General features: G+C 40.0%; 1 protein-coding gene across 2 annotated transcripts in view; it reads right to left on the bottom strand.

Moving 5' to 3' along the window:
- Positions 1 to 15,789: 15,789 nt before the first annotated feature.
- LOC145479995 (protrudin-like) overlaps positions 15,790 to 25,025 on the bottom strand; it is a 66,231-nt gene continuing 56,995 nt past the window's right edge. For both annotated transcript variants that reach the window (XR_014048492.1, XM_081458482.1), the window contains exons 13-14: positions 18,453 to 18,534; positions 15,790 to 16,653 (exon numbers count right to left, since the gene is read on the bottom strand). Coding sequence is in view for 1 of the 2 variants with exons in the window: in XM_081458482.1 (XP_081314608.1) it covers positions 16,559 to 16,653; positions 18,453 to 18,534 (177 nt within the window). In the remaining variant the exon portion in view is untranslated. The remainder of the gene's footprint in view (positions 16,654 to 18,452; positions 18,535 to 25,025) is intronic.

Below are 25,025 nucleotides of genomic sequence, written 5' to 3' on the forward strand. Positions count from 1 at the left end.
CCATTACTGTCACATTTGTAGATGTAAGTTAACCAATTTTTATGTGACGAACATATTTGTTTATTAAAAGCTGTGTGTGCTAGCTTTTTGTGGCAAATAACATAAACTGTGGCAAATTGTGCTACCACATTGGTCTTTGGTATTGTGCATATTTCTGCTGTCCAATCATTACTGGCACACTAAACTTTGAACTGTAAACAAAATTTTTGCAGTGCTATGTACACAGTCAAACATTTTTCTCACAAAAACTGTTTGTGTAAACCTGGCTTTATGTTATTTTTGAAATCAGAACCTTTACATTTTACAAGACAGCAATCATTGAACATTGGGATGTGTTTTAAGTTTTTCAATGTTGTTGTCTCATGTTTTGCATTATTTAACCCACCTGTGGTACTTCTTTCCTAAAAACGATGTTTTTCTTGATATTCTATGACAAACATTGCACCAATTTCTTGTGAATATTATCAGGTACCCAGTGCTCAAGGCTAACACTACTGCCAACTAGCCACACATTTCAGTTTTGAATAGTAGATTTTGCACTTTCACTAGCCATTGTGACAATCATGATGGAATGGAGTACTGGTCTACTGGATGAAAACAAAATTGAGAATTATCCTGACAAAGTAAAACTGAAGAGAATAGAAACTAATGAAAACAGGGAAACTATGAGCGGATTTCATGGAAATAATTGCCTTAATAAGTACATGATAAATATCTAACTATTAAATGGAGATAAAAGAAAATGGTACCACTGATAGAAGTACATCAGAGATTGAACATAAGCATATTCAAGAAAAGCAGGATTCGTGTTTGTGGGAGTGAAATTTTCTTAGTGATTATTATTAACATTTTAGATGCAACAAGAAATGTCCAAGATTGACCACTCTCATAACAAAGTCAGTGAAACTGTGTATTAAAAAGGCTGGCTGGTGCAAAGTTAGTTTTGGCTAGTGACATGAGACCTGTTAGTAGCCATTACGCCATTGCACCAAGAATTTAGTCTTGTGTCCTGGGTGCTTTTGAAAATAAGATAACAAATTAACCTTGCAACATTTTAACATCTGTTTTGATAAGCACCTGAAAAATCTACAAGGCAGAGTAGTGCACATGGCAGTTATAAAATGCCCTGATTTCTCTTCAGTTTAGTTGTGTTGCTAGATGTTAGGCATTCTGTAATTCAAGCAGTTTCTGAGTTTTGTATATCGATGAAAAGAAAGATGAGAAAATAATTTTCTTGATACAGGGTGAGGTTTTCTGTTGTGATTTGAGTTGCAAAAATACTTTAGTGGAGCCATAATCTCCTTTACCCAGCCCACACACATGTAGTATTATGCAATTGTCAGTTGCCCAAGTTTAACTGTCACAAGTTCTAGAGCCTCTTGGAAGATGTCTACTCCCATTTGATTTGATTCTTTTAAGGGATCTAACCTTTCCAATACAAATGACTGCATTGAATCATGTTGTCCCAGGTCAATTTCTTCAATTACAACATTGTTATCAATGTCCAATGGAGTTGGACCATCAGGATCATCACCATAGTATTCAAAATCATATGACTTTCCATTTAAAAGGGGGTTTTCAGACTGCATCATATGATAAGCCACATTTGGTATGGCAACCACTTTTTTTTCTGTTCTTACATTTTGGTGGCTGAAAGCTTCAGTGAACTGGCAAAGAGCTTGGCTTATCCTTGGTTGAAAAACTAAGTTTAAGGTGAAAAGATGCACTGAATTATCAGTGTCCAGGATGCCTGACAATTCAATACTATAAAAAGTGTAAAAGTACAAGTGGGAAGCACAACGGAAAACATCCCTCCACAATCTTTCAGTTTGTTGGTTGTGTTGATGGCCCAGCAGTGAAGCTGCCCCTCTCCTCTCTTCTAACCTGCATCATTGTATCGCACACACCAACGTTTTCAACACCATGATATACTCGTACTCTGAAAGGCCAAAATTCTCCGTCTCTCTTAACGGCATCCAGAAACAATTCTGCTTTATTGTTGGCACTACATTTCAAAAACGTTATTCTCCGAGAAAATCCATCTATACAGCCGTGAATTAGTATTTTCCATCGGATCAGAGAGTGATGTCCATCCAGATGCCAAAGCGAATTTACGCACCCCATCTCAAGACAGTATTTTGGGGATCTAATTTTGTTAACCTTTCTCTTATTCTTCTCCGTTGAACCCATAACCCACTGGACTTAAAGAAACCTGCAATGAAGTTATATCCAGTACCACTCCCGTGGTTAGAAATGTACTCTTGACTGATTTCGGTTCATTATCAGGTAAGCTGTCGAAACCCCTCATATTTTCTAAGCCATACCGCCCGGGGGCGGCACTGCCGTATATGGTCTATATAGGTATGTGACGCTGTGAAGGGTATGGTTTTCAAGCAGTTTACTCTAGGATAGGGTATATAAATCAGAGCGTTTGGGTCTAGAATAGGGTATAATTTTTCACAAAACTGACTAGTTGGTTGAAGATTTTATCTAGACTAGGGAAACCAGGAATTGCCACTCAAAAATATAAAAAAATCAAATCGGCAAGTTTAAATTTACGCAAATCAGCCTCAACAGTGTCGATAGATGGGGGGATTTGGGGAGTTTAGTCTAGTATAGGGTAGCAAAATTCAGCTGACCTAGCTCTGGTATAGGCTAAGGGTTCCAGGGTCCCAGCGGCACATCCCCACCCAGAAATTCCCAAAGTACCTCCCCCGGCCATACCGTGTGTCACTCTTCTGTGAATTGCCCATCTCGAAACTCCAATCATCTCTGTTATCGTTGTCCAGATGAATCCTAGTTCTCAAAGTTTCTCAAGCACCTCAACAGGAATTTTAAGAAATGGTCTTCCATGCTTTCCTCTTTTTTCGCTTTCTATCGTAATGGATTCCGCAGTAAAAATTGACGGAGTAATAGCTCTGCGACACAACACACTGAGCACATCTACAAAAGCGACAGCAATGGAATCTAAATTTTCGTTGTCCCTTGTGTCTCGGTTGTAGCAATGCCTCATTTACCTAAGCAGACTAATGGTTTGATCAAGAACTTCGGCGTGCGCTTCTGCAACTTCTGAGTCAAAATTCTCAAACATTATTTCCGTTTTATCCAAGACATCTGCAAGAAACTTAGGAAACTCGACTTCTAAATCTAGTTCTCCTTCGCCCGCCATGTTTTCAGTGCTCTCTAGTGCTCAGTTACTCTCGTTCCTGTTGGCCGCGCTCGGCCCAGGAAGGTTGCATCAATATTCGAGGTGGATTGCATCAATATTCGAGGTATTGGATTGAATCATTATTCGAGGTACTGGATTGAATCAATATTCGAGGTATTGGATTGCATCAATATTCGAGGTATTGGATTGCATCAATATTCGAGGTATTGGATTGAATCAATATTCGAGGAATTGGATTGAATCAATATTTCAGGTATTGGATTGAATCAATATTCCAGGTATTGGATTGAATCAATATTCCAGGTATTGGATTGAATCATGAAAATCAAAAGATTGAATTGAACCAAAAATTTTATTTGCCATTGGATTGAATGCCTTTTTATATGTTTAAATAACACCATTATTTAAAGGATTAAACATATATTGCAAGGATTGAATTTTGCTACAAACGGCTTGCCATAGTGGAGGTCCATAAACGCGCAAAAAAAAGAACGAGGCCAATATCCAGCCATCTTGACCAAACAAGCTAGGTCAATAAAGGATTCATTATATGGGATAAAACACCAAAAAATGATCTTTGTACTTGTTTATTTTCAAGGACTGAAAGGGAAGCCGGTTGCATGCAAAAATCAATGGCACGTGCACCTTTATCCTGATTGGGTGAATGCAGAAATACAAGGATTTGATTGGTTTGCACTTTTGACAAGTAAATGTCTAACTACTGAATGGAATTAACAAGTGTACGAAACCACTCGAAGCATTTTTTTGAACCTCAAAAATGTCCCAAAAAGGCTTCAATTTTCAGCACTTAAGTTCTAAAGAAGGTTTAACCAATAGAGCAAGACATCTTCATTTCATCTGCCCGTCGCTTTCCCGATCCATAGCGCTTGGAAGAGTTATTGCTCGGCTCTGTGGCGCTACAAGGCTGTCAGATTCACCGCACTCGAATAGCTTGTTATCCTCGGCCATGTTCTACGACAAGTTGTCGGCGTTTGGCACTTACTTTGTAAAACTTCATCTTGAGAGTTTGAAGTTGTCTCCCTCAATAATATTTGCGTTTGAACCTCTATTGTTCAAGGAGCGTTGAAGACTTCGTTGAAAAGACGTCCAATTGACAGGCCCATACTCTGTTCCGTCTAATTTCTTCACTATTTTAGGACCATTTGCACAACAGCGAATTCAGTTCTCCCTCAGGTATGCCACACAGTTCCTTATTCTCGTTTTCTTGGAAATGATACCGCTTCCATGCCTTCATGCCATTTTGTGTTTTTACTTCAGCTTAAGCTTACGATTTGCCGGTTTTCGTTGCAAAATAAATTCTTGAAACTCGTCAACATTTTTATTTTCTATGTTTTCATTCTCGTTAAAGGGTCTCAGTTTTCTCGTTTTCGAATTACATCGATACAGAGACCACACGAAATCTTTAATTGTCACGGAAAATATTTTTCACGGCACAAATTACGAAAGAAAATTTTGGTGAACCGGCCTCCGCTACTGAGAAATTGTTCTTGCGGGACACAGCGCGTAATCCCGAGCGGGCAAGATAGCTCCATCTTGCCCGCTCGGGTAGGCAATCACAGCGCAGGATTTGGTTCATCTTGCCCGCTCGCGGAGTCAGCCATATAATAATGTCCGTTATCATATCCTCCCCTTTTCATCGAAACTTTACATACAAACGTTTTCCACTATCTGCGACAAATTTGCTACCAAAAGTCGGGCCATTGTAATTCAAGATGTGTCGTTGTTCAAAAAAGTTGATCATCACTTTCATGAAACTGACACCATCGGCAATAGAGTTAAGTCTATGTATATCGTCAGGTGCATATGTAGCAGCATGCATAAAGAAAAGAAATTCTTCTTGTTTTACCACATTATAAATGTTCGCTTTGGCATTGGGAATGGAAATGCTACTTAATCCCAATTTCCATCCTCTTTGTGGGAACCGCAACGGGTAGGGTAGTCTATTTTTTAAACAATTCGGTCTGTTATTCGGGTATTCGGATTTGGCTTAACTGCAGAATACCCTGCCACTTCAAAGCTAACCCCCAAAATGAAATGGCAGGGTATTCTGTAGTTACTCCGAAGTGTATATTGCTTTGGTGAAATCTCCCTTATTTTCCATTCATCAAACATTGGGCATCAAGATGGGATGGTTGAGGAAGAGCAAGGATGGAACATTTGTTCTGGTTCCCAATCTACGACAAGAATTTGTGAATGATGTGATACCCGATTTAAAGAATACAGTTCACGATCTCCAGGATGACAACCAAAATCCCGTAAATGTAAAAAAAAAGTACATGCCAATTTAATGTCAAACACGGGGAGTGCTTGCGCGATCACCCGAGCCAGAGGCTCATGATAAAGTGCCTGACAATAATCCAGATCGAATTGGAATTTAGAAATGTTGGTTTTTGAGGAGAGGGGAAAACCGAAGTACCCGGAGAAAAACCTCTCGGAGCAAGGAAGAGAACCAGCAACAAACTCAACCCACATATTATGCCGGGTCCGGGAATCGAACCCGGGACACATTGGTGGGAGGTGAGCGCTCTCACCACTGCGCTAACCCTGCTCCCCTAATGGAACATCCAAAATGACCATTTCGTTTTCAGTACAACATGTAATTGACGCTTCATGAACCTCAACAATGCATTTCAGAACGTGGTGGGAGAAAAGTAACGTAGCCTATTCGTTTATTCTGACGTGGGTGGAAGTAATGTTGAGGGAAATCAAGTGATGGATTTGTTGCGTGAGATCAATTTTCAACACGAATGAAAAGGTCTAAAATACTTTGAACCATTACACATGCAATATATTCCAGTACGCAAAGAAGTTGTCGACATTATCGAAACGCAAATGGACAAAACAGGAGAACTCTCTAACTTTGGTAAAGGAAGTACCAGTCCTACCCTTCATTTCAACAGAACATCAAAGGAGGAAGTCGACCCGATTCCAAGCAAGAGCGACAAGGTTTGAAAGACATTTTGAGGGATGTGTTGGAAAATATGACAGCAGGAGGATGGGAAGACGTAAAAAGGAGTTACAATCCCCACTCAAGGCTCCAGTCAACGTGGCCACTGATGTGAAGAAAGGTTTCAAATGAGGATTGAAACGAGGATTGGAGAACGAAATACAGAGACGAGCAAGTAAACGATTAGAAGACATATGTGGAGAATGAATCGTTTCATGCCTATTTACTCTCGAACCATCAAACTGGTTACATCAAAACGACGAGGTGTGGGTGGACAGGAAGGAGAAGGATTACATTTACTACCGTTCGCAAACAGATTGAAAAAGAGACGTTCGAAAAAACTACAAAAGGGAGGTCGGATTAGTAAAGAAGCGTCAAAACCACCTGGCTACGATCTGAGGTTATTTTCTCAGAAACGTAGCAAAAGAAGACGACGATAGAATCATGCCAGGACGCATTGTACCAGTCCACAGCAATTCTGGAGTGATGATGAATTCGCTGTTGGATTTATTCCAAGTTTTACCTTCAGACGTTAGTATTTCATCGCATCGGATGGTACCCATTCATACGTACACTACAGGCATCAATCCTACCGAATTTCAAATCGATGCTCAAGAGGACTACATTGATTTGATTCGAAGTTACTTCGAAATTGAACTGGGATTGAAAAAAGCCAACGGAGATAATCTGGGAGCCGAAAATTTGTGTCCCATTAACAACTTAATGGCGCGCTGCTGAATGACAACCTGGATCATTATCACTACAAAGCTTGCCTGGAGACCTTACTGAATTACAACAGAGAGGACGGTTCAAGGCTGGTTCAATTGAATCGATGTCAAAGAAGAGTACACGGGTAACAACATGCACTGGCAAGCCGGGCAAGGAGCTGGACGCGAAAAATACTAAGTTCTGAGTCAGAATCATAAAGCTGCCTTGGCAGCTCAGGTAGCTGAATTGGCTCATTACGCAGGAGGAAAAAAAGAATGCTGAGGTTTAAACCCTTACTTCAAGCATTTCAGCCCAGTAAAGTGTTGGTACCTGGCGTACAGATAAACATTCAGTTTTACATGAATCCACCTCCTATCTTCTTTGACGGAGTGGATCAAGTTAGTAGAATGGTACCAGAAGATGTCAAAGTGCGAATACACTTTTGTCAGTTGAGACTGAACGAAAGTGTCTACAGAGGACTAACCACTCAAATAGCCACCAAACGCAAAATGGTCACTCACTCAGTGGTGAGGAGCGAGGTTCGTTCGTTTCCCTTACATGCTGGACTACAACGAATGGAAATCAGAAATCCTTTTCAGAGTAGAGTTTCAAATCGAATGATTGTAGGAATGGTAGATTCCAGAGCCTTCAACGGTGATTATACCAGGGATCCCTTCTGTTTCCAGAAATTTGGTTTAGTCAACATTAGACAGTTGGTACAAGGTGAAGAGAACCTTAACGAGACCTTACAACTAAATAGGAGTAATGAAGACAGAGATCTTACTGGCTATCATTGTTTCCTGTAAGCCAGTGGTGCCTTTTGTTAACATGAAGGAAGTAACTTTTTGGTGAGATCTAAAGATTGGGGGGAAGGCAAAAACTGTACCTTGTTCATTTTTGACAATGTGGCAAGTGGATGTGTGGATACTAGTTACTTGAATCCTAGACAAACTAGAGAGATACAAATAGAGTCGGTGCTGGGGGATGCACTCGGATTTGACGTGAACGTCATAGTGTACGCAGATTTCGAGAACCTACTAGAGATTGACGCCAACAAAGCGGAGATCTACGACACTCGAAGAGACTAGGGATGGAAAAGATCACGCTGAATAACAGGCAGTTGGATTTCTTAGCCAGCCATTATCCGGTCCTAGAACTAGTCTTCTTTGGCACCGTACCTTGCAACAAGCTACCCAATTATCCAGACAAATTAAAGCCTACAGGATACATTGTGAATAGAGACCCTCACTACTTACCTAGAAAGCATTGGATTGCATTGAGGACAGATGGCGAGACTTGCGAAGTCATGGATAGTTACGCCTTAACTTTGCGGACTCATGGTACTACAGATCCGCTTGTAGATTGATTAGACAAACATTGGAAATAAGTGATTCATAATGAACAGTCTACAATCTTTGTACAGCCAGAGTTGTGGTGATTACGCCTTGATGTATTTCAGAGCTAGAGCTCGAGGACAATCTAGGCACAATTTCTTGCGTCAGTTTTCTAAACACGATTATGTACACAACGATCATAAGGTGGGATTAAGAAAAAAAAGAAAAAAAGATTGCCTCTGAAGAATGGTATCATGTATGAAAGATGGATCATCAAAATACTCACGGTCCGGTTGTAAACATGGACTTCGTCATCTTGTATAAAACATGTTGGTAACAAATAGAAGTTGAGATGTTAAAAGATTACATTTGGTGTCGTCTTGACTGAGTGGGTTCGATCTGTAGCAAATCAGGTAGAGGGTTGGAGTTGCAATGCAAAGCTTGGAAGTTCGAATCCTTTCCCTTTTACTTTTCGGTCAAGGCACTGTGTTATGGCCACATCAACTCGGTTTCGAATCCTGAGCAGATAAATAGATTTTCATTTTCCACAAACCCTTCATTTTGTCGCGATGGAAATGGGGGAAGCATTTCAATTCAAGACACCCTCTTGCATTTTGGTGGTAGGACCTTCAGGATATGGAAGGACTTGTTTTAAACAAGTATTACTCTTACAGCATTTGAACGAGTTATTCGCAGATGTCACTTCTTCCGTCGCGTATTGCTACGGTACGTGGCAGGATAAATTTGTACCTATGAAAACATCCGGAGTGATATTCTACAAGGGAGTTCCAGATTTTGTTCAGTTGAAGGCATGGTTTCCAAACGGAGGTTTATTGATACTCAATGATTTGATGGCTGAAGGAAAGAACGATAAAGAAGTGTTGGATTTATTCACTTAACATTCTCGTCACCAAAACATCACAGTGATGTACTTGCGTCAAGATATGTCTCCACCGGGGAAATTTGCCATGAGCATTTCAAGAAATGCTCATTACATCACAGCCTTCGAAAATCCACAAGATCAGCTGGGCATGAGGAATTTACTACTTCAAGCCTTTCCTTCGAATTGGCAAGATATCATGGACGTGTATCGTAAGGCGACGGAACGACCCTTTGGATACTTGGCATTGGATTTGCATCCTGCCAGTGACGATTCTACCCGAGTCTTGAGTCACCTCTGAAAACACGAGGGATCCATGCGATGTCACAGATTGATATAGCTACCTCGCAAGTATATAGGACTGTTCAGATAGTGAATTTAAGTCATAACGAGCTGCGTACGAACCGAATTAATCGACGAATGGCCAGAACGAAAACCAAAGATAAGAAAAGACAAAAAGGTCAAAGAAAACTAAACAGACGACTTCAAAGTGGAGGAAAAATCCCTTGGGTGATGAATTTTAAAAAGGGACTCGAAGTAACCAAACATATGATTAAAGCTGTCAACTGTTCTATAGATGTGGACAAAGCAAAACGTACTGTCGAAGGTTACAAGCAACAATATCGAGCAAATAAATGATGAGGTGGAACAGTATTAAATCAAAAAGGTGCTGGATTCTGGAGAGGATTGAACGAAGCGTTTTGCAAGTGTCTCCGTTAACATGGCTTCACAAGTGATACAGAACTTGACATATTTATTGCTAGAATCCAACGAGAAGGTGAAACATTTGGAGAACAAATGTCACGAGCTTGAAACCGGTAAAAATAAGTGGAAAGACGAGTGCGAGAAATACAATCGTATTAGAAATGTGACAATACAATATCTTCTTTGTAAACATTGTCTAGGTCGAAACACTCAAGAGGAACAGACGGTTGAAATTTGTCAAACCTGTACACAAAAATTGCAACCTCTACAGAAAGCAGAAATGAAACGGAGAGATCAGATGATCAAGAGGTTACAAGCAGAAGTAGAGTATTGGAAAGAACAAATGCAAGAAGAGAGCGAGAGAACCGACCACTGGTACAAGTGTTACAACGACGAACGTACAAAATACTTGACATTAGTGGAAACGATTCAGTGTGAGGGAGTTAAGCTGAACAATTACGCTATGATAACTACTGCATTGAATGTGTCCAGAGTCGACAGAACGGGATAGAGGAGATCAGTTACTGAAACCAAACGCAAGACAGGAACAGAAAAACTACAGCCCTTACCAGGTTGGGAGGCTTGGGCAGCAGGCACGAAACAGAGAAGGCGTTTATTTGGAATATGACGAGGACGAGGACTAGAAAACGTCAATCAGTAACGTCAACGTGGCCAGGGAATCGATATTGAAAAACTTCTTGGCAAGACGGGTATAGAGTTTCATGTCCCGGGCTACCAATATCTCGGTCCCGGAAGGAAACTAAAGAAAAGACTGCCTAGAGGCAATCCCGGGATCAGTAGACTGAACAAGATTGCCAGACAACAGATTATTGATTATTCGCTTGCTAGGAATTTGAGAGATAAATGGAAAGCCGACGAGAAAATGATTAAAGCTTTTAAGAACTTGCCAGGCAAACATACCATAACTGAAAATGTGATAAAGAAAATAATGCATTCAGAGAAAGCGTTAAAAATGTAATCAATTCTCCCCTTTTGACCGATGCTCTACGACCGGTCATTGAGAGTCGCATTAAGGCCAATTCTTCTCTGACATCCCATTCTACTCTTCACTTCTCCATGCAATCGGACGCTTTCCAACACGCATTCCAGTCTACCACGTTCACGGTATCTGAGTTCAGTGAAGACAGTGAACGTTTGGAGGCTTATCGTCTTTCTCTGGTGCTGAAACTCAATTCTAACCAAGGCTTTACCCCCGACGACAGTTTTACTGTGGACCCCGGGTCTCGGTCGTGGTCACGGTAAGAAATACAGATCGAGTACTGTAGCTGCAAAGAAAATCAGCAACGGTTCTATCATCACCATCAAGGACAAAGATGAACTCTGTTGTGCTAGGGCTGTTGTCACCATGAAAGCTCGGGTCGATCATGGCTGCAACAGCAAAACATATAAAAATTTACTTCATGGGCTTCCTGTCCAAGAAAAAATGGCCAAAGAACTCCATCAGTTGTCGAGTGTCCCTGAAGGGCCATGTGGTATCCCCAAGCTGGAAAAATTCCAACCGGCGTTACCGGGTTACCAGATCAAAGACATATCCGTCAATCCGCCTCATTGCATCATCTTCTTGGCTAAAACCCCTTCGGACAAACTTATCCCCCTGATCAAAGAAGATGGCCATTACAACGGGTGCAAGTCCTCTAAAGGATTCCTCTCCAAATCCCAATTTTGCCACGAGTGCGACAAAGGGTACAATGACGATGCTATACGACATCATCCACGTAATGGAAAATGGTGTCCTCCCTGTCATTGTAAAGAGTGCCATGACTCCATAGATGCCAAACGATCATTGGGTCTGGGCAAGTTTCCCAAACCTCAGTCCCTCTGCCTTGCATGTCACCGTTGGTTCTACGGGAATGATTGCTACACCTATCATTTGTTTCGTCAGCGAAAACAATAACGGTCCATTTGCGAAACCCTACAAAAGTGCCGTAAGTGTCACAAAGTCTTCGAAGCAGCTCCAAAACAAGTCAGGCCTGGTGGAGATCGACATAGCATCAGAGCTAAACACAAGTGCTGTTGGGGGGAGTGTTTCAATAGTGAGCAGATGGTTGAGATTGCCAAACCTCGTTGTCACATTAAACCTGTCGACCCTGAAGACGACGAACCTAAACTGAAAAAAAGTGCCAGCCAGCTCGGTCGGTACATGTCCTGTGGTCCGTATAGATGAAGATGGTGGTGCATTGGTGGAACGAGAACCATCTCTCTTTGTGTACTGCGACTACGAAGCCGTCACGGACGAAAGAGTCCAGACACCCATCTTGCTCTGTCTGAAAGATGCAGAGAGCAACAACACCCATTCGTTTCATGGCACAAACTGCACTGAGGAAATGTTTAATCATCTTGAAGAAGTAGCCGTGGATGTAGATGGAGATGATCAACGAGTCATCATGGTCTTTCACAACTTCATAGGCTACGATGGCATGTTTGTGCTGCAGTACTTGTACAAACACCATCGTGAATTTAAAGATCAGATTACCATGTGCAGCAAGATCCTCTCCCTGAAATCGGATAATCTCACCTTCAAGGACTTGGTCTGCTTTCTTCCTTTTCCTCTCGCCAACTTTCCTGCTACCTTTGGGTTGACCGAGTTACGTAAAGGTTCCTTCCCTCATTTCTTCAATACCTTGGCCAATCAAGACTATCAAGGTCCCATGCCACCTGCCGACATATACGACCCCGACGGGATGAGTACCAAAAAGTAAGCAGCGTTTCAACAGTGGTACACTGAGCAAGTAAACAGCTACTATGTCTTCAACCTTTACAGAGAGATGAAAGTCTATTGCATCTCGAAGGTCAAATCGTTGAAAGCCGGTTGTCAAAAGTTTCAAAGAGAATTCCCTCAACATGCCGAGAGGTGTCACCATCACCTCGGTCTGCAACCGTTACTGGCAGAAGAAGCTCTTACCTCAGAATACCATTGCCGTCAAACCTTGTCGCGGTTGGCACGGAACCTGGACCAATCAGTCCGTCAAAGCCTTCAAATGGCTGGCTTGGCACGAGCACCGTTTTCGCGTCAACTCTCTCACTTCCTTGACTGGTGAGCCAACGGCTGACTGCATAGCCATGCGGGTAATGGCGGGAAGTGAGAGTAGCCTCCTTTCTCATCGATGGTTACAACACGCTCACTCCCACTGTCTACGAGTTCCACAGTTGTCTGTGGCACGGGTGCCCTCGTTGTTTCCCAGGCTGTAATATCCACACCAAATTCCATGGGTACCCAGCTGGGCGCGTACCGAAGAAGACCTAGCTTGATACCTGACGCAGTACCGGGAACGCGAGGGAATGGTGCTTGACCCAACTATGGTCTAAAAGAACCTGGGACGCAAAGCCACCGCCAAACTCATGCTCAACTCCTTCTGGAGTAAGTTTAGTGAGAACCTAAATAAACCCACCACCGTGGCCATCGTGGGACCAGCCTCTCTCTTTGCTGCCATCTCCAACCCCTTGAGGCGCCTCAGATTTTAAGAGTCTCTCGAAAAGTTAGAACAAGTCCTCTACTTCTACACTCTGTCATCTACCGTTAGTGTCCCAGGCACTCCCAAATTCCTCTCAGCGATTTCCTTGGCAACATGACCAATGAGTTGGATGATGGTGATTACATCACAGAATTCACCTCGGCTGGTGTCAAGAACTATGGCTACAAGACAAAGAATGGAAAAGTGTGTTGTAAAGTGAGAGGCTTCACTCTTAATGCAAGTGGCTCTCAGCAACTCAATTACGAGGTGATGCAACAAAATGTCCTAGATGACATTCGCGACCCTCTCGACGAAGACCGACGCAAAATCCATGTGGTCAACCCCTACTTCTTTACACAAGATCCTGCCACCAAACGCCTGAAAGTGGTACCCTACACCAAACATTACGGTCTCGTTCCGTTGGATGACGTTGACATGGAGAATGTGGAGGCTTTGATAGACTTGTAAATAGTTTTCCCTCACGTAATGGTACTCACATCAACGCACATGCAATGATGGACAAGGCTTACTTTTTTCTCCCCCGTAACCACCAACGTAAAACGCACACGCTAAATCATTTCTGTAAATGTTTTCACGGGCGCTGCAGTCACTAGACCTGGCAAACATCCCGAATGATTTTTCGGGTTATCATGCAAATATAGAAGATTCCAATCTGATGACGTCAATTAATGCATGCAAAAATAACTAGGTCTACCATTTTGTTACCATATTTGGCGTCATGACGTCATCCCTTGTTCACGTGGTACAAAATTCTGCAATCTGATTGGTCGAGAGCCTCGTTTGCATACGTTAATGAGATGCAAATGTATTAGATCCTGTATGAGCCCCCTTTACTACTTTCCACATGCTATGTAACATTGCCTACGTCAAAAATGTAAGCACAACGGACTTCTTTATGGTCGAACTAGAATTTTAGTGATGAAAAATGGATTTATTTGACATCAAACAAGGTTAGGAGTATCAAGAATTCCCGGAGAAATAAATTGACTGTTTGAATGTTCACACCTTGTGAATATTAAAAGCAGTAGCAGCCCAATTCTACCAGAAGTCACTGAGAGCTGATCGACTACACTAAAATCGTTTGAATTATCCCATAAATCGGGAAACATGCAAAGTCCACAACCTTCTTCAGCCATTTGAGGTCGGTAGTTATCCTTTATTTGCCATTTCTTCTACTAATAACCAGAAAAAATGCCAGTTTCACACTTTAATGGTCTTTCAGCCGTTTAAATAGCATGTCGAAAGATGGCATGTCGAAAGTTGATCAGAACACTGAAAGCGGGTGTAATATTCTCTTGATAAAAATACCTTTAGGCATTGACTTGGAACCAAAACATGGACAGCACATTTGAAATCGCATACCTAAAGTATAGTGGCTGAACTTGAAGAAAGAGAAAGGAATTAGGGAATTTGAGGAAAAACAACAGAAATGGAGAGAAAACAGCGAAAAACCTCCACGCACAACTAATATTCTTTAAGTCTCCAATCCGTTCGTACACACACATTTCTCGTTTTTAAACGGTTGAAAATTCAGAACGCATAGTCACCAGGACCCGCACACGTTCCGCTATGTGCACTTAGGGAAAACGCATTAAATTTTACTTTGTTGTTTGAAAAAATCTGTCGTATGTTAGTTGTGACTTACTGCGTGACAACTATCCATCACCAATCCATCGATCATCACTCACGTGATGATTCCATCCATTATGCTAATTAGGCCTCGATATAAAAGCGAGGTATTCGGGCCAAGTCTAGCCCATATGACTGCTGCTATCTCTAGGGGCCCTATTCACAAAAAACTCTTGCATGCCTTGCGTGCCTATGTTTTTTACTGGTCTTGCTATGAATTCATGGATATCACAAGTTGCCTTAAAAGCACGTTTTTGAAGTCATACCTTTAAAATGGCGCCAGAACTGTCCCCCAAAATTGTTTTTATATATATTTTAAAAAAAAGAAAGAAAAGAAACATCAATGGGAATCAATCAAGTGAATTTTGAGTCTATTGTTATACTCCTTCATTCTCATCATAGTATCAAACCAACTAAGTTCATATTAGCCCATAGAAAACACCCGAGTATCTTTACTCCCGCCACAACGTGAACTGAGCAAATAATACTTATTTTGTGGTTAACATCTCTTCAGGTAATGCTCGATGTTCTTCTGTAAGTGTTCATTAACTTCATTCCAAAGGTTTAGAAAAACGATACACTGTTCTGTTTTATATTTTTTACTCTATCGAAAAGTAATCGACGTCCATGGAAAGAACACCTCAAAATTAGTGACGTGACCAAGTTCCACCACGAAATCTCGCATTGAAGTGAAGGGAGCCTTAATAAAAGAACACTGTAGTCAGAGAGCTTGTGCGGTCACGAGAAACATTGCTGTATTTCGAAGTAAACTTCCTGTCTGGCTCAATTAAATAAAACACTTGAAAAACCGAACAAAAAAAATAAATGTGAAACCCAACTTATCACAACGGGTAATTTTGTTAGTCTCCAACACATTTCACCGCCAATATGCCTCTTTGAAGTTGAAGTTGAAGTTGAATCTTTATTGCACACTCCCAAAAATAGGTTTTTCAGTGAACAATACAACGTAAAAACAATAAAAATACAATAAAAATACAATGAATTAAAAACTAACACTATCCTTGTTCAAAACATCTTTACAACAAGTTCGTCATAAGTGTTCAACCAGTTAGTGACAACCAGTTTGTCACAAAAGTTCAAAGACCAGCTCTTAAATTTTCTCTCGACTTCTGCTGGAAAAAGGCGACGAAAATTAAGAACCCCACTCGCCCTAGGCCATGGGGTTAATAAGAAATATTGTTTGGCAAGGTAGTCTTGAGGTAAATCCAAGCGTTCTGTTCGCTTCTTTTTTAAGTCAGAATTTTGCCTTACGGGCCGTTTCCATTGGAAAAGGTCATAAGCCGTGTATTTTTGTTTTTGTTTTGAGTGCCCTATAACAAACTACTTTCTAACCTAGCTTGCTGGAGCTGTACTGGGGAACATTGGCCCTTGGTCGATTTTGTACGGACTTCGATGCGCTCGGTCTGTACTGCCACAACTTCAGGCCAATATTTCCCAGTACGTCCACAAGAGGTTAACGCCCCCGATCTGATATATCTAACAGAAGATTCACAAATAAGTTACAAGTGACATAGTTCTTTTTAATTTCGCTACATATTGCCATTTAAAAAGTCTCAAATAATTTCAAATTATACGAAGATCACTACTCATTGTCCATTCGATATTGCAGATCTGCCCACGTACACAACTGGACATGCCATGTGACAAACTTCACCAAATGTCTGTATTCACTTCTTCGGCTTTGTTCATGAGGTAGCCATAACAGCTTTTACAAACCAGCACTGTCTCTTCATAGGCTGCTGGTGCTGCTCATAAAAAAAAAAAAAAAACAACATATCAAAGATGTCAGTGACAACAGCTATCATAATGAATTTGTTGACAAGAGAAGTCGTTTAACTTGCTGGACATTTTCAAAGTAAGCAAGTCACACAAACATAAATACGGGCAAACATATTAAACTTCTGACAGACTGGGTGGGGTAGGGTTTGAATCTCTCAGTCTGGTATTGTAGGTTATTGTATACCATACTCCCAGCCTTGTAACAATTTCCTTGATCCAGCCTTCAAACGATTATAGTGTCGATTATAATCAATGTTTTGAACAAAACTATGACTAAGGTAGGAGATCACCGTCTTGTAGATAGTGAAAAAACATATGGCAATTCGAAGTGTCAGTCATATCTTATCCTAATCCTAGAGTTGAACTCTGATCTTTTTATTCAAACCGGGTGGTTGAAGGGTGCAAAGTTTGCACTCCAAAAAGTTCCTCTTGTCGGAAAATGATTATCGAGGCTATTTTTCCTAATAGCCGCAGGAATTCTTGTGTGTTCATTGGCTGATTTTTTTGTCAATGAGTGGACAGACACATGAATTTATAATTTATGCAAAGTTGATGTGACAATAAAGAGCGGACAATTTTACAATTTGTTATTGTAAAAACCAAATTGACGTCAGTCTTTCACACGTCTGTTCTGTTACTGACAATGAATTTCTGCGGATCCACAGCTACTTTTACAATGTTATGACGAAATTCATGATCAATAACAGGACAGACGCATGAAAAACTGACGTCAATTTGTTAAATGGTCAATAAATTGTCGCATATTTGAGACTTAGTCTTAGTATTTTTAGCCCTGTCACATGTACAGGAGAAGCCCGAACAGATGTTATAATCTAACACTACTGAACAGTTCAAACTACTAATCGATAGATTTTCTTCATTTTTTCGCTAAACGTAGAAAATCAGTAGAGAAAATGATCCATCAACAGAAAAATATGGGTCACAGAACCTCCAAGATCGTTTAATCCAGGCAAAGCTATAGCAACGGCCATCTGCCATTTTGCTCAGTTTGGGACCTGCTCTTGCGTGAGTAATTTTGATCCTCTGATTTAAGGATTTTTTAGTGCAATAAAGGAATGAAGATGTTTGTAATAACTCAAGTCTTAAGGACAGAATCATCGATATCAGAATAGCCCTCGACTTGCTCAATGTCCTTATTTGGTCATAACAAGATTTTGTTATGCAATGTAGGGAAGTGCAAAGTTATAAAACAACTGCCTTCCTGACCATATTTGGGCATGCATGCATAATTTGTCGTCATTAAAAATCAAGTCAGCCATTTTGTTGGGCACATGTTCGCAATCCGGCTCTCTGGTGTCACGATGACGTGGAACCTTCCCATTGGCTGCTAATGATGTCACTGAAGTTTAAAGGTCAGGAGACGTAAAATAAAATGTGGACTTTGTCAACTCATGCGATAGAAATTTAGTTCATTATTGATCGTGCTTTAACTCTGAAGTACTATGTACATGTACATAACACATTCATTTTTGGTGGAACTCATTACGTTATCAGTCTAAAGTAGCATTCAAAACAGCTCAAGTGTTACACCTAAATAAGCTTAAAGATCATTTGTAATTGAATGATAGTTGCAAAATTTGTGCTGTCACGCAACATACAAACTCCTCATAATCTTTTTGATCCGATTTTATATCACGACTTGGCTTGAAAGCCATTTTGATTTGCTATCAAAACGAGGAGTTCAGCAATGATTTATATCCAAGGCAGCCACATGCAGTCCTTGACAGCCTATTTTTTTACTTACCTGTGGCTCCGAACACCGACCTCTTGACATGCTTGCAGCAACAGCGAGAGCAAAAGCTATCTCCACAATGGCGACAATATTGCTGCAAAAGTACAAAATTAATACACTAACTTAAGGTAGCTCAAAACAGTTTCCAGCACTTAGATTTTGATAGGTCGTAAAAACCACTATTTATCACTTGATGCTACCATCATGGTATCAAAAAACTGCCCAATCATTGGTGAACACGTTATCATTTTCGTGACATAATAGGCTACCATAGCAACAGTACGACCTGCTAAAAACACCCTTAATTATAGCTTTAGGGGCTTATAATTCAAAAACGGCATGGTGAAAAAATTTTTATACTGTCAAATTTTAATCAGCATGACTGATAAGATGCGACTTGAAAATGAAAATGATAACAACCTGTTCACCAATGATTGGGCAGTTTTGTGACACCATGATTGTAGCATCAAGTGATAAAGAGTGGTTACAATGACCCATCAAAATCTAAGTGAAGGAAACTGTTTTGAGCCACCTTAAGACTGTTTATATAAAGGAAATCTGTCCTTGTTAGGAGGGTCATCTTCCATACCAAGCCACGCCAGATGAAGGAAGCTTTTAATTATTTCTTTTAAAATAGCAGCAAACCATTTATTTGAGAGGTCTGATGCAAAACCACACTGGGATGAAGGTACAGTCATCTTGGGGATGAGGAAACATTTATCCACATGAGACTGCATGAATTTTACTAGTAAATCTGCAGAATTCTGTTGTGGTTCCCAGAGTCACATGGTTTTCTATGTATCATGTGATATCACGCTCCCATTTTTGACTGCGGACAGCAGTTGTATTTTAGCGATGCAACTACTCCCTTTTAGTAGAAAGAACGCTATTGTAACTGCATATCTTTTGAAACTACCCCCATATTAGCTCGGTTTAAGAAATGTCATTTACTGTTTTCAAAGTACACTACTGCGTTTGCCAGGGTTCAACTGAAGAGTGGAAATGTATTGTTTCTCCTTAGCAGCTTGTTAATTTCTCCATTTAATTGTCTCTATGAAAGGGACTAGTCAAAGTGCTCTACGAGCAAACTCGGCAATTGATCAGGGGTATGAAAATAATTATGTATAGGACTATCTTTACTGTTCTGTGTTTGAGGGAGTGTTGTCTTCAATTTTCATGTTTTTATTATTAGAAGTTACTGTTAATCTATTTATCAAAGAAACATTTGTATAAGCAGCTAATTTAACAGCTCTGATACTGGCTCCAATTCCTTCCCCGAACTAACATGAGTCTCAAAGATATAAGGGGAATTCTAGACAACATCCAAGACACAAGTGGAAGAATCTTACATGAAAATGCTCAACTCAGAGATGAATTAAAAGAACTTAAAGCATCTTTGAAATCAAAAGACGGCGAGCTGCAGGGTTTACAAGAATTGTTGCCCAAAATGTGTGAACGAAACAAGACTGTGGAACTGGAACTCAGCACGGCAAAAGTTAACACACAAGACGGCGAAATATACAACTTATGGGATAACCTTGATAGCTTAGATCAATATACTAGAAAAAACAGCCTGGAAATCCATGGTGTCCCAAAAGCATACAGCTCTACGGAAGAGGTGGTCCTTAAAATCTCCAATGCGTTAGATGTCGACATTTCATCAAATGATATAGAAATATCGCATCATCTTAAAAGAAGAAACAGCATTACTGCAATTAACCTTAAGTTTGCAAGCCACAAAGATAAAAGCCAAACTATAATTATAAAGCATGAAGGCTTAAGACAGTGAAAATGTCAAGTGTATTTCCAAGATGCCCTGTATCCATTCTAGAGTTTAAAGATAGCATGTTTATTAATGTAAACCTCACAGGTATCAGACGCTTTGTCTTGGGCCAAGCAAACAAGATGCAGAGACATGGTTTACTTCTTAGCTGTTGGTCCTTGGACAGTAAGATATTCGTAAAAACGTCACCTGAAGGAGCCCCCACTAGGATCTTTAGTGAAGATCTTAAAAATTTTTAAATAACCGCTTTGCGGAGATGTTTCAAATACCACAAATATCGCATCGAAGTGCAAATTTGCATCTTTTGAGGGAAATGAGATCGAACGGGGAGGAGGAAGGGAGGCTAGCATTTTTTCTCTTTGCTTCCCTTCCTTTGCAGAACTAAAGTTTGGAAGTAGAATTTCTTCTTTCTTTTGGAAATTGGGAATACTTTCAAACCTCCCAGCGTGGTCAATTTCTTGTTTTTAATTAGTGCAGTGTCGGTATTGTAAACTTTTTAAAGAACTGTGCAACTTCGTTTCGTAATTCTTTCATTCATCTTGGTTACCTATGAGATAGTAGTCTCTTAAGCGTAGCTCATTTATATTACTAAACTTTACTAGTACTTTTGTCTGTCTTCGTATTTTCGTTTTCTATTTTTTTTCTTATTTTTTCTCTGGCTCAAGCCTTTGTTGCTGTTTGTTAGCATAACTATTGTGCATTTAAGAACAGGTGTTCGGTTTTATTTGGTAGAATACTATGAAATTCATCAAAATCTTATCATTGAATGTAAGGGGGTTGTGTAATCACGTCAAGCGAAAGGCATTTTTTTTGTATCTTAAGAATCAAAAAGCAGATTTCTATTGTCTTCAGAATGGGGTGGGAAAAATACTTTTCTCACACGGTACAAAACAATCCAAAGGTACTTGCATATTGCAGAGGCCAAACTCTTTGTTCTCTTTAGACCATCTGTCTATTGATTCAAATGGTAGATTGGTTATCGCAAAAAGCAAGCTAGGTGACAAAGATTTTTTTCTAGCTTCCGTTTATGTTCTATGTGATTCCCAACAACAAACTTTGTTACCCAGAATTCCTGTACAGATATTGTCTCTAAAACAAACACGTTCAGAATTATAATCACTGGTGACTGAAACACTACTCTTCATTCAACAGATAAACGTGGATGGCGACAATGGCAATAAACAAGTTACAGGAATTAGGTCTTGTTGACGTTTATCGAGTCCTACAGCCCAAAAAGAAGGCATTTACTTATGAATCAAAATCTATGAAGGTTAACTCTAGAATTGACTTTTTTCTCATTGTACAGTCTTTAAAACCAAACATAAGAACAGCTGAAATCTGCTCCTTAGTTGCTCCAGACCACAAGGCCATTTACTTGAGCGTCGAAATCAATGATGCATTTCATTGCAGCCCAGGCACATGGAAAGTCAATAACCAATTATTAGAAGACGAAAAATATGCTCAGCTTTTCACAGGATGTTAACGAGAAAAGTTGAGAGCCACCAACGTTTATGGGAACTTATTAAGATGGTGTTTTGCTCTGAAACCATAACATACTCAAAAGCTAAACGTAAGGAATTTAAAAACAGGTAAACAAATCAGGGAAAACTTGATGCCCTTGATAATGAAATATGTCATGGAAATGACCACTTCAACCAATCACCGTTACATGAAAAGGTTATTGCACAATTAAAACTTGAGAATGGCAAGATTATTTCAGACATGAAACAAATCAACCAAGAAATAGAATTATTTAATAGCGATTTACCAGAAACAAAATCATCTGGCTTCTTTCCACATATTTCAGAGAGAACCTTTTCGCCTTTGTTGAGAACCTAGACATTCCCAAACTGTCTTTTGAGGAATCAGTGTCTCTTGAATCTGATCTGACACTTGATGAGATAAAAAATGTTCCAACATCCTTTCAGAACAAATCCTCTGGGGAGGATGGCTTTTCCAAAGAAATTTATGAAACATTCTTTGGCCTAATTGGCACACATCTCCTTAATTCATATAATGAAGCTTTTACCACAGGACAATTGTCAATATCTCAAAGGCGTGGTATTATTTGTTTGATACCAAAAGACAACTCCTGCCTTATTGAGGTGTCCAATTGGCAACTGCTAACCCTCTTAAACGTTGATTACAAATTTTGGCGAAAGCAATTGACCAAAGAATTGAGTCAATACTATCTTCAATTATACACTCTGATCAAACAGGCTTCATTAAGGGTAGACTCATTGGCCACAATGTTCGTCTTTTAAATGATATTATGGAATATACAGAGGCTAAAAACTCCCACGCATCATACTTTTTATTGATTTTCGCAAGGCCATCAACACCAGTGAATGGAATTTTATCCACAAGTGTATTGACGTATTCAACTTTGTTCCAAATAATTATTAGAAAATGGATATCCATTCTTTCTAATAATGTTTAAAGTGGCACGATGAATGTGGGTGACTAACTACTTCAAAGTCTCTCAAGGGTGTCCTCTGAGTCCTCTTTTGTTTGTGTTAGCGGTTGAAATGCTAGCCCTCAAAATACGCCAAAACTAACTTTGCCGGGCCATCGAACTCCCAAGTGGACAGAATGCTAAGATCTCACAGTTTGCGGATGATACAACCCTGATTCTTGAAGATACCACATCACTTAGAAATGCAATGAATATAGTTAGTTCATTTGGAGTATTGTCCGGTTTGCAATTAAATAAAAAGAAAACAAAAGCCTGGTGGATTAGTACTTCGAGCAAAAATAAGATAGAGCCGTTAAAATTCTAGTGTCCAAAAGTTCCCATAAAATCCCTTGGAACTTACCTTTCCCATGATGCAGCTGCCAACAACAACAATAATTTTTATACCAAAATAAGGAAAATGGAAACAAAGCTTAATATATGGCAGTTGCGGGACCTGACGCTCTTTGGAAGAACTATGCTAGCAAAATCTCCAGGTTTGTCTCAGCTGATCTATACTGCCTCCATGCTTTCTGTTCCAGAAACAGCAATACAATAAACCCAAAGTAAACTGTTGCTTTTGTATGGAAGAATAAGAGAGAGAAGATCACGCGGCAGGATCTGTTCTATCTCTTATTTAAGGGTGGGCTAAGCTTTCCCTGCTTCAGGACTGTTATAAAAGCGCTACGTCTCAGTTGGATAAGTAGACTCTTAAATAACACTCATGACACCTGGACGGCAATCCCTAATTACTACTTTGATAAACATTGCGGACTCCTTTTTCTCAGTTCTAAACTGTAACTACCAGACAGAGAAATTCCTCTCTTTTATCAAGAACTCCTTGATTACTTTCTAGAACTTCGTAGCAATTACGAAGACTCATTGAAACGTGAGTTCATTTGTGGAACAACAGAGATATAAATATAGAAAACAAATCGGTCTTTTGGAAGGCCTGGCGGGATAAAAATGTTCTTTTTTGCAAGACTTGCTGAACAATCAAGGTAATTATCTTTCACCACAAGAATTCAGCAATAAATATAACATCAAAGTTAACTTTCTGTAATACTACGAAATCACCTCAGCTATTCGCGCATATCTGCAAAGTTACGCATCAGTTCATATGGACCTTGGGGATCTGAACTCAATTTGCGAAACCTTTGATTTCCAACTATCTAAAGATATCACTCTCAATTTAAAGAAAACTTTCTGCAAGCACTTTTATAAACTTTTTGTTGGGAAATCAAAACAGAACCTACTACGATTAAATCATGGCGGAAAAATTGTCCTGAAGCTGCTGACAATTGGGTAAACCGCATCCAAAAAAATTATAAAATCACTTGGGATAACAGGTTAAGACAATTCTATTTCAAGTTGTTGCACAGAATAGTAGTTACTAATAACGAACTTAAACGATTTGGAATAACTGACTGTGTCAAATGTAAGTGAAAGTGAAGTATGATCAAATGTGTCAAATGTGTTATGTGCGGTGCAAATGACTCTGTTGAACACGCATTTTTTGATTGTCAATCTCTCTTGAAATTATGTGACGAGTCTCTTCAATGGTTCAATAGTTTACACTAAATTAATGTTAGCCTGACCTCGCTACAATGTTTTCTCAATTTACCGACACCACACAGCAATCTTTCTGATAAAAAGACAAAGGATTTGCATCTTCTTCTGTTATATGCAAAGCAGTACCATTATGCTTGCAAAACAATGCAAAAGAAACAAGATACTTCGGAATTCACATCCAAATATATGTTATTGTGGGAGGCGTGGTGGCCTCATGGTTAGTATGCTCGACTCTGGAGCGACCAGTCCAGGTTCAAGCCCTGGCCTGGGACATTGTGTTGTGTTTTTGGGCAAGACACTTTACTCTCACTGTGCCTCTCTCCACCCAGGTGTATAAATGGCTATCAGTGAATTTAATGCTGGGGTAACCCTGCGATGGACTAGCATCCCATCTAGGGGGGCGTAGAAATACTCCTAGTCGCTTCATGCTACTGAAACCGGGATAAGCTCCGGTCTGATGAGCCACTTGTTTCGTATGCAGAATTTACCTTTACCTTACCTACTGGTTGGCTGGGAGTTACATATAGTGAAAATTTGTGACTGAGGTCTCAGAAATGCTGCCTAGGGCCTCAGGCCGAGGGCAGGATTTTCATGCCCGAGGTCACAGTTTTTCACGATACGGACCGAACCTAAGCCGCCCAATAATATCTTTATCTTTTTTTCCTGCGGTAAATTGGCTTACAAGTGGGTTTGTTTACGCAACTTTGTCATTGAACTGGCTTACATGCCATCCACAAACCATACGTACTTGAAACAATGCTAACGAGCGAACGAGCAA

This window comes from Orbicella franksi, chromosome 2 (assembly GCF_964199315.1).
Source record: "Orbicella franksi chromosome 2, jaOrbFran1.1, whole genome shotgun sequence".
In the NCBI taxonomy this organism is placed as follows: domain Eukaryota; kingdom Metazoa; phylum Cnidaria; class Anthozoa; order Scleractinia; family Merulinidae; genus Orbicella; species Orbicella franksi.